Source organism: Odocoileus virginianus, chromosome 13 (assembly GCF_023699985.2).
Source record: "Odocoileus virginianus isolate 20LAN1187 ecotype Illinois chromosome 13, Ovbor_1.2, whole genome shotgun sequence".
Taxonomy (NCBI): Eukaryota; Metazoa; Chordata; class Mammalia; order Artiodactyla; family Cervidae; genus Odocoileus; species Odocoileus virginianus.
In genome coordinates, this window is record NC_069686.1 from 34,619,694 (window position 1) to 34,630,201 (window position 10,508).

At 34.7% G+C, this 10,508-nt stretch overlaps 1 protein-coding gene and 1 long non-coding RNA gene across 8 annotated transcripts in view; one reads left to right on the forward strand and one right to left on the reverse strand.

Annotated features, from left to right (window-relative positions):
* The window catches only part of PRPF40A (pre-mRNA processing factor 40 homolog A), a 58,182-nt gene extending 53,102 nt beyond the window's left edge, over positions 1–5,080 (forward strand). For all 7 annotated transcript variants that reach the window (XM_070476185.1, XM_020900391.2, XM_020900392.2 and 4 more), the window contains 5 exons: positions 1,311–1,397; positions 1,484–1,580; positions 1,662–1,723; positions 2,567–2,698; positions 4,048–5,080. In XM_070476185.1, coding sequence (XP_070332286.1) covers positions 1,311–1,397; positions 1,484–1,580; positions 1,662–1,723; positions 2,567–2,698; positions 4,048–4,140 — 471 coding nt within the window. In that variant the 3' untranslated portion in view covers positions 4,141–5,080. The remainder of the gene's footprint in view (positions 1–1,310; positions 1,398–1,483; positions 1,581–1,661; positions 1,724–2,566; positions 2,699–4,047) is intronic.
* Positions 1,393–2,573, reverse strand: LOC110141498 (uncharacterized). The gene is made up of 2 exons (XR_002315063.2): positions 2,344–2,573; positions 1,393–1,653 (listed from the first exon to the last, which is right to left on the reverse strand). It is a non-coding gene; the product is annotated as an uncharacterized lncRNA (long non-coding RNA).
* Positions 5,081–10,508: the final 5,428 nt, after the last annotated feature.

Below are 10,508 nucleotides of genomic sequence, written 5' to 3' on the forward strand. Positions count from 1 at the left end.
ATAATTCACAGCAAGGTGAAGTTAGCATACACTTAAATTTGTAATGTTCATGGTCTTTGGGAATAGCAGGTAACTTAATTGTTGACGATTTGTTTGTATTTATTGTCCTTGATAAGTGTCAGTGTTGACAATTTTCTGTTAACATGCCCCACACTTACCATATATTGTCTCTCAGCTGCCTTTAGATCTAGTGCTATTGGCCTGTAGATCTTTTCTACTCAGATCAGCAGCATCTGCATTACATGTAAACTTGTTAAAAATACAGAACCTCAGGCCCCATTGGCAGAAATGTAGCAGAATTATCATTGTAACAAGATTCTTAAGCACTGGAATGTACATTTAATTTTGAGAACCTTTGCTATAGTGTAGTGTGTTAATATTTTCCCCCAATTCAGGAATGTCCACAACAAGATTCTTTCATGATCTGTGCTGGTAAAGTGATGAGGTCATAAATGGAGCTGATGACCACATAGGGAAGAGCTGAAAATACCAGAAAAGGATTTGGACCTCAAAAACGGCCCTTGAGGTAGAAAAGGAAGAAGGGTTAACAATTAGTGACATGAAAAATGACAGTCCCTGAACTAGATTTTCCCCTTCTACTTGTAAACTGAAGCAGATTGATTTACAAATCCTTAGATATGTTTGGGAGTAGGGAACTTTCACTGCAGCAATTCCCCTCTCCTTCTAGCCTGATCATTGTTCTAGTAAAAGAGTTAAAATTCATAGAACATTTCCTTTCTTGATTTCATGTGTAGTTAGATTGCCTTGGATATCTTAAGTTTGACTAGGAAGGGAATGCTTCTTGAAAAGAAAGTAGATTTTGTATTTAATTTCTGAGATAACCTCCTTTACAGATGACTCTGGGATAATTCTTTATTTCAGTGCTGAACCTAGCTCACTGACAAAAGCCACATTCATCAAATAAATAAAATATAATTATATTTTCATTGTTTCTGAAAGTAGTATGACTATTCTGAAGATATATACCTTTATAGAGGGTATCAGTTGTCCCCACTGTACCCACACTGTTCTCATTGCTCTAAGAAGTATTTTATTAATACTTTTTTATTAATACTTTTAAACAATATGTTTAGGTGTGAAATGAGTGCGTATAGGATAGTTAAAATGTTCTCTTCACTTTTAAGTGATAGTAACTCTGCACAGTTTCAAGTTGGGGAGTACATCCTAAATATGAAAAATGAATGTGGTTTTTACTCTAAAAGGAACTTACTTGCAAAACTATTAAAAATTCTCTGTGATTTGTTACCTAAAGTGTGAGCTTTTGTAATTTTTTTCTTTTGCCCCTGTAGCATGAATGTCAGCATCATCATTCAAAGAATAAGAAGCATTCTAAGAAATCTAAAAAACATCACAGGAAGCGCTCCCGCTCTCGATCAGTAAGGAAGTTTATTTAAAATGGTACCATAAGTATATTGAAGTATTTGTTAGCATCATTATGAATAAAATTATTTGTGTTGTGTAGGGGTCAGATTCAGATGATGATGACAGCCATTCAAAGAAAAAAAGACAGCGATCAGAGTCTCGTTCTGCTTCAGAACATTCTTCTAGTGCTGAATCTGGTAAACATCTTTTAACTTGATTAAAATCGTTGGCATTTGGATGTCCTCAAATTCTGACACTTTTCTTTTCATGCTGCTTAGAGAGAAGTTATAAGAAATCAAAAAAACATAAGAAGAAAAGCAAGAAGAGAAGACATAAATCAGTAAGCAAACTCTTGATTTTTATACTGCACCTAAGCTTTTGCCCTTAGCTTTCTCAGTGGCAGTAAACTTTCTGCTTGGTCTTATGCAGAGTTTAGGTGAGCACCTAAATTCAAGAGTTTCATAGTTGTGATTCACCTTAATTTTGCAATAAAATCCTTTGGTGAACTTTAAACAAATAATAATAAACAGTGTTAGTATTCCCACTCTGGTTTTTTATAGTAATCTTAGACAGAGAGAGAGAGAGAGTGTGTGTGTGTGTGATAGCTATTGTTGAGAACCACAAGTTTAAACAACTTTTTCCTCTATTCTCGGTTCTTGGTCTTAGATACACATCAAGATACACCTAATCTTAGGGATGAAGGTTCACCTAATTTAGTGACCCATTTTTAGTGATGGTTTACCCTATCAGTTTACTTCCCCTGGTGGCTCAGACGGGAAAGCGCCTGCCTACAATGAGGGAGACCAGGGTTCAATCCCTGGGTCGGGAAGATCTCGTGGAGAAGGAAATGGCAACCCACTCCAGTATTCTTGCCTGGAAAATCCCATGGACAGAGAAGCCTGGTAGGCTACAGTCCATGGGGTCGCAAAGAGTCAGACACGACTGAGCGACTTCACTTACCCTGTCATCAGACTGTCTTTCCCATAGGAAAGACCAGCTTGCTGCCATGAATCTTTGGACTGTTTTAGATTCCTTGAGGTTATCAATTCAGATGTCACCACTCTAGGAATACATAAATACTATGTTAAATGTGGGTGTTCTTAAATATTACTAATATAGGGGTTTTTTTCCCGATAGCATTTTGATAAAGTAACCATTTTAACATTGTCTTTTATTTACAAAGGACTCTCCAGAGTCAGATGCTGAAAGAGAAAAGGATAAAAAAGAAAAAGACCGGGAAGGAGAAAAAGACAGAACTAGACAAAGATCAGAATCAAAACACAAATCACCTAAGAAAAAGACTGGAAAGGATTCTGTAAGTATTTAGAATTTTTCCTGTTTGTATCTACCAGTTAGCTGCTTTTCACACAAAGTAGTTTTCTAACGTATGTTATCATGTGTGACCCAATTTAAGCATCCTAAATTTCATGTTCATTAAAAAAATACATGGCATTCTGTCATTGTTGTTTAACCCACTAAGAAAGGATATGTTCTTTTAGTTTTGTACATTCTCATTAAGAAATGCCAATGGATGTTTTCTACCTAATTTAAGAATATAAAATTTAACAGATGAAACTCAAATTGGGTTTTCCTTCAACATAGCACCGTTGTAAATCCTATAACGTTGGCATCATTACTAAATCCTGTTTCAATAAGTAGCTTTCTAACAGCTTTTAGAAAAAATCATTGGGAGGGAAGAGGTGAGGGCAAATAGGGGGATATTACAAGCCAAATCTGATGTTTTAATATCGAATTACATAGTTAGTCCTTAGTTTCCCCTGTATGTATGTGTGTGGCAGAGCATGTAACACGGCCTTCTTCACCTTGCCGTTCATGCCACAAATGCTGTGTGTGGGCTTAGCAGATATTACCAACTGCAAGTTTAGGGTAGGTAAGTCCTCATCCTCCCTTTGGATTTTCTCCTTCGGTGGGAATAGGGTGGAGGGGTGTTTGTTTTCAAACAGCACTGGAGAGTCTGATGCACATCTTTGGTGAGGAATGATTATTTCCTCTGTACTTAACTTAGCAACTTAAGTGTCCTTACATTAGATTAATGGAATCCCTGAAAGGTAATGGAAAATATAGGTGAACGATCTACTTTTGAAGAGTTCCTTCTCAAAGTGTTTTGTGTGGTTTTTGTTGTTTTTAAATTTTTTCCAGTCTAACTTTTCCTCATAATTCGGGGCACAATATAATCTCAAAAGATAATACTTTACTATAGTATAAAACACAGGATAACCTAGATTCTGAAAAATTAGTGACGAATACTTAGCTAGAATAATACTTAAAGAATACTTAGGAAATGAACACCCAGCTTCCATTAAATGGAAATAAGATGTTTCATATTCAGTTACATAGAAAGAAGGAAAAGAAATGGATACATACTATTCTCCCTGATTTACATATTAAACTGAAAGTAAACACCATAGAAGAGTTCCGTTCTGAGAGAACTGTCTCCCCTGGTTACTTGATTCCCCAAGTAACCAGGGAGTATTTGGTTAACTCATTAGTAGGCTTTTGGGAAAGAAATCCGTCTTTAATCAGTCTGTGATGCCTTAGTTTTTGTGGAAGAGAATCCATGTAGATTTTATATTCTTTTTTCAAAGGTTCACTACTACTTACACTTTGAATACTGACACAATTGTGTTCATTGTTGTTTTTCAGGGTAATTGGGATACTTCTGGCAGTGAACTGAGTGAAGGGGAATTGGAAAAGCGCAGAAGGACCCTTTTGGAGCAACTGGATGATGATCAATAAATTATACCAAATATGTTTACAGTATGATTTAAAGTCTAATTCAGACCAGGAACTCTATTTTAAGTTCAACTGAAATAACACTGGGTTTTAATTATATCACAGGAAAAAAAAAAGTGCATTTAAGTATTGTTATTGTGGACTTTATAAAAGCAAAGGAAATTGAAAATAACTTTTGATTCTGTATCAAGAATCATATTTTCATACAGTCATAACTGTCTGTCTGTGACCCTTTCATAGGGCACTGCAGGATGGATTAAAGGTGGCAATTTACTGATAACTGCAGGTGTCTCTACTTTATTCTAAAGTGTAAGTCATGAGGTGATTTGATTTACTTTATAGAAGCTGGATTTTGAAGATATAATGGAAAAATTTTGATATCTAGTAGTACAAAAAAAAGCACCAGCAACTGATAAACTGCTTTTTTGTGCACTACCCAACTGGTTAAAGACGATATGATCTTTTATGGTAAACTCAGAAATAAGTGTTCATAATGGAAACCTGGTAGACCCTTAACTGTAGTGGTGCTGCTCAGCACTGCTATAATAAAGCCACCATTATTTTTTATGGAACATCTGAATACATTTTAAAAAGGCTACTGTGAGGGCATTATTTTGAGGTGATGTTTAAAAAGTTAACATCAAATCAAATTGTAAATTAGCTTAAATATATTGCCTTAAGGACCTACTAAAGAATGTGCCACCAAACTTTAAGTGATGGCTGCAATATCCTTGTCTAAAACAAATCAATGTTGACTTCAGCAATTTCTTTAACAGTTTTTTTTTTTTAATCCGAACTTTCTCTTGCTTTTTTTCATTGAGGAAGTCTTTTACCTTCCCTACTCACTGAGAAGTATTGACTTCGTGGTACACATTCTAAAGCATTTCTGATTTGAATATTTTTGTACATTTTTATCAATTATTAAATCTTCTCTTCTAGTGTGTACTAGTATTTATTTCTACTGCTCAGCTCTTAAAAAAAAAATTGTATGATTCTTTAAAGGTTAAGATACTAAACCCCTAAAATTTTGCTTTATCTAACCCACATAGCTAAGTTACTTTCCTTTTTTAATATTTAAGAATATTATAAATCATACAGGCCCCTGTATTTGTTTTTGGTCTATGAATTTCCTACAGAATACTTTAAGAAAGGCAATGGTTTGAAGCTAGAATACTTTTTACATGCTAACTTTTGAAGGTTGGTAATGTAATTTATACTATTTTCCTTCAGTGCAGGAGATTTTTTTAAGTAAATAAGTACATTTCAGCACATAGTCTTTGGTATTATCTTAGGTATTTTTTTATTTTGGGTACTTGGGGCAATCCTGTTTCAGGTCGGGATTTAGAAGAACAAAAAGTTCATTTTCCCTTCACCATCCTAATGAATTTGAAAGTGGGACAGACTGGGATGACTTTTCCCATCTCTGCCCCCTATGTTTCAATTAAATCTAGTATCCACTCCTGAAAGCCACAGGGGAAGGCTGGGGGAGTCCTGAACTTTTCTCAATGCCAAATCATATTTTTGATGTGAAATACGACATGACTTTATAGAAAGTAAAAATCACTATCTTCAGAAAATGCAAAGTCAGTTTCTTGCTTGAGGTCAGTCTCCTATTGTATATTAGAACCACAACATATAACTATCACAGGCAAGTTGCCTAGACTTAATTTTCAGAGGCCCCTTCGTAATAATAGTTAGTATTGCTTATCATGTCAAACACTTGACCTGGACATCAAAGTAAAATATTGGCAGAAATACTGGTGGCGTTTCACAGAATTTAGAATCCGTAAAATTTTAATTACTTCCATGAATCATGATTTTTTAAAGTACAACTTTAAAAAGGTTTTAGTTTTCCTATTAAGAAACTATTGATGTGATTTAGCATGTCCTCAAATTAACTTTCTATAGTATAGAGATACTGTCATATCACAACTTCAGATTTCCATAAGACAATACAAACTCAAGTTTCCTTATTGTTCCAACCATGAAAATTATTTGACCTAAAAACAAAACTAATGAGTTGTAAAGCAGAATACAACATGCTTTTTATAAAGTGTGTAATTGAAGTAACTATAATCCTGTATTGATCCCATCAAATGGCGTTAAGTTGCCAGAAAGATACTGTGGCCTGGGATATAGGTGATGGGTAGATTTTATTAAAATAAGTTATGTGTGAATATCTTTAATCCATTTGATTAGGTTTCTAAATCTTCAGTCTAATTAAGTTGAAATGTCTTAGAATATTGGTTTTAATTAGAGCTGAACACTTATGTTCAAAATGTGTTCAAAAAGAAAGCATGTTTATATTCAGATAAAGGGAATTTATACTTTTCAGTTAAGCCTCAGACTTAACTAAATGTTAAGGGCCTATCTTCCCTCATTATCATTAATATTAATGAACTCTTGGATTAAATTCAGTAATACATTTAATGTAATGCTTAATAATCAAAATCAGGACTTCAGATATTTGATGTTTTTTATTCCTTCCAATATAAAATTCCAGTATTTAATTCCTATGTGGAAAAATTGAATTGGTATAAAAAGTTAATGACATATGAAGAATTCTTTGCACTTCTCCCAAGTGTATTTAAATAACATAAAACTTTTAAATAAAAGCAGTGGTCCCAACATTTTTAATACAGTGATGCCATTTCATTATCATTACCCAAAGGAGCTTCAACCTATAGATCATTCATGTGTTTCAACAATGAAAATAATTTTTATGCCTCCCAGTATATCTGAAAATGCTCAAAGTATCACAGCCATTTCATCTTGATTTTTGCTAACTGTGCCCCATTTACAACAATAGTATGAGAGGGATTGGCCTCTAGAGTAAAGCAGTCTTTTAATTCACAGTGGTAAGACTATAAAACTTCTTGAAATATCTGTATACATTTCTCTGAAAAGAAGGTCCATAGTTTTCATTCAGTTACCAGGGGGCCTGCATCTTGTGTTAAGAATCATTTGCCTAGGTGATCCTGGTTTTCTTCCAGTGTTAATGATCAATTGAGTGCTGACTAGGCAGCCACTTTTTTATTTTTGCATCCAGATAGGGGTAACTCCTTTATTTAAAGATTATTTAAAACTTGGATACTATTTGAGAGAGCTAATCAAATAGTACCCCAGCAAAGAGTAATGAATGCATTTTTAAAAATGAGTTTATAGGGTGTTCATTATGTAATTTAAATGTAAATGGCAAAGCTAAAGAACTAAATAAACACTTCTAAAAGCAAAATTGAGGCAAAGCACATTAATTCCTTATATCTTAAATCAGACTTTTTCTTTTCCCTTGGGGAAGTCTCTCTCCCAATAGCAGGTCAAATTTTCTTTTACATTTTCTAGGACTCACTTTACATAAAGGAAAAGCAAAGTAACATCGCAAGTAATTTTCATGGAAACGCATTCTAAGTTCATAGTTTCATTCTATGGTTCTAGTAATGGTGTTATCAGTTCAGTTCAGTTGCTCAGTCATGTCCAACTCTTTGCAACCCCATGAATCACAGCACACCAGGCCTCCCTGTCCATCACCAACTCCCGGATTTTACTCAAACCCATGTCTGTTGAGTCGGTGATGCCATCCAGCCATCTCATCCTCTGTCGTCCCCTTCTCCTCCTGCCCCCAATCCCTCCCAGCATCAGTCTTTTCCCATAGCAGTCTATTAATTCTTACCTTCCTTATTCTTACCTTATTCAACCGTTTTGATGTAGGTGGTGGTCAGATTCCTTGGGGGCAAGGATTTGTGTTTCACTTGCTGTCTTGTGAATTAGAACAGTGCCTGGCACACAGTAGGCATATACTGAGTGAATGTAAAATAAAATATCAGTTGACAGATGTACTCATCCAGCATCCATAGTACTCGTCATCTGTATTAAAGAGCTTGAAAAAGCATCATTGTAATAAACCATACTGAACCCCGAACTAATTGAAGTACACTGAAGATAAGTTCTAGTGACTGTGCCTCAGTCTTAACTGTTCCTTCAGAAATGTCCAAACACTTATTATGAGAACATACATCTTTTCATGTGGTTTTTGAGTAGAAAAGGCAATCTCTTGTGATGATTTGAAACATACCTTCTTTCATATCATACGCATACTTCTGTTACAAGAGTAGTGGCTTAAAAGTAGTGGAGCTAACATTTAGCTAGATCAGAGTTGATCTAAAGACCCTAATTAGACAAAACAAAATTCCTGTTTTAAGTTCTGAGAACTAATCGTTTCAGGCTGTTTTTGACAAACAGGTGAATAATGGTGACAGGGCATGTATGCACTTACAGTGCTACTGGAACTGACTTAAAGGTGAGTTGGGAAGGGAAGATTTTGCTCCATTTACCACATACTCTCCCTAGCTCTCCAGACCATACTGGGTTTCTCTGTCTGGCTTAAGTTTCTTAATTACAGTGAACTTTTTATGCTTTTGAAAAAATCACTACATAAAAACTGTTCTTGTGAGTCAGTATGATCTAGTTCAAGGCCATCTCATCATTGTTAGTGATTGATACTTGACTGTTAATTTGATGGTAATTTGTCCTAGTTTTAAGGTTGATGTTTGCATTTGAGGAGAACTAGCTCACCTCCAGTTTTCATTCAGAATAAAACAAAGTGGCTGTCTATTCTCACATCATATTCAAACTAAGCCATTTCTTGATGCCCTTCTTTTATGCTGTCTTGGCGGGTATCTAAATGGAATTATAATCTTTTTTTTTTTGGTCCTGCCTGCAAACTTTTTTGGTAGGTGTTGCTCTCTTGCCTACCTCTACAACTAAACTGAAGACTTGTTCTGAAAGGTGAGTAATAACAAGGAACAAGGTTTCTACTTTGTGTTTGTACTTACCAGATTTTCTCTTTTGTTCATATATTGTTCTGATGTAAAGAACCTCAATTATATAAAAGTAGACCTTTTGTAAATAAATATAATTTATTAGAAAAATGACATCTTTTACTAAATTGGATTTGTGTCAACTCTTTCCGTTAAGCCCTGTCGTATGCAGCAGTTCTGTGCTGTGTGGTGATAGATGCCCACATTGTTTTCTCAATGTTAATACTTGCTTTTCTCTATAAAAAGTTAGATCAAAAAAAGTCTATCAACATTTGTCCATGCATTTGTTTCTTGTTTCAGATTTTTTTCTTAGAAACAGTTGGAGTATTAGTTTAGAAAAAGTGGAAGATTAATCCTTTGGCACAAAGTGGGCTGATAGTGTATTTGTGCACACATTTCTGATAAAAACAAGTGTATTAAGGTTACAAATTTCATTTTATCAAATTTAAAATTAATAGATGTGAATTACAAATCTAGTTGTGAAAGTGTATTTCACAGTGTAAAATTGGGTGATTCTACAAAATCAACATACAGAAAAAGTATGTTGAACCAGCAGAGTCAGTGGTGGATGTCAAGTTCTATTAACCACTGAGCACTGTTGGGTGAGCAGGGTTGCTAGACATTCACTGCAGTGTCATTGGCAGTGACTTTTACTGGATTAAGATACAGAGTTTTAGTCATAAAGATTGGGAGTAAAAAACAAATAGACTTACCTCTGAGTCATTAGAAAAATCTTAAAAATGGGTGCTGCTGATAAATTTCCAAAACCTAACCATATCCATCTCATTTTAACTTATTGCTGTAGTTTATTCCTGAAAATATTCTGACAGAATGTTAATGACCTTATTTCCTTTACCATGAGGCACTTCTGGTACAAAACAGGAGATTCTTACTAATTGCAAAATTTTAACTTTTTTCTGTTTTAAAAGTTTCAGCTACAAGTCTACCTTGGGAATATTGCAAGTTTGGTTCCAGATTATCACAATAAAGACTAATTTATGCCCCTTTAAGCTATTTCTTAAGCCACTTGGACAGTTTCTTAAATTATAAATTTCTTTGCTTCCCTTAAGATATACTAAATGAATATACTAAGAATATACTCTGATGACTTGGAGTTACAAATATCTGTGTGTGTACATGTGCACACACACATGCATGCACAGATGTTTCAGGTGCTTAGTGTCTGTCTGCAGTCCATGAGCAGACTGAGTATATGCAACATCCTCATTACAACAAATGTTGAGAGAGGCAGTATCTCACCAAAAAAGAGCGCTTTTTCTCTGGAAGGAATAAATTCATAACTAGGATTCTGGACATACTTATCTCAGTGCTAAAATACTCAATAGTAAAATCTGTTTGGTTCCTGTGTTCCATACAGCAAGTGACCGGGAGTTTTATAGAGGAAGGAGTTTTCCTTACATTTTACCAAGTCTATTTAGGTTATGAATTCAAGCAGCTAAACATATCTGTTTCTAGAAGATAAAAGAGTATACACGAAACTGGCACATAAAACCCCCTCAAGTATACACTGAAAGATGACAACACAGTACAGGG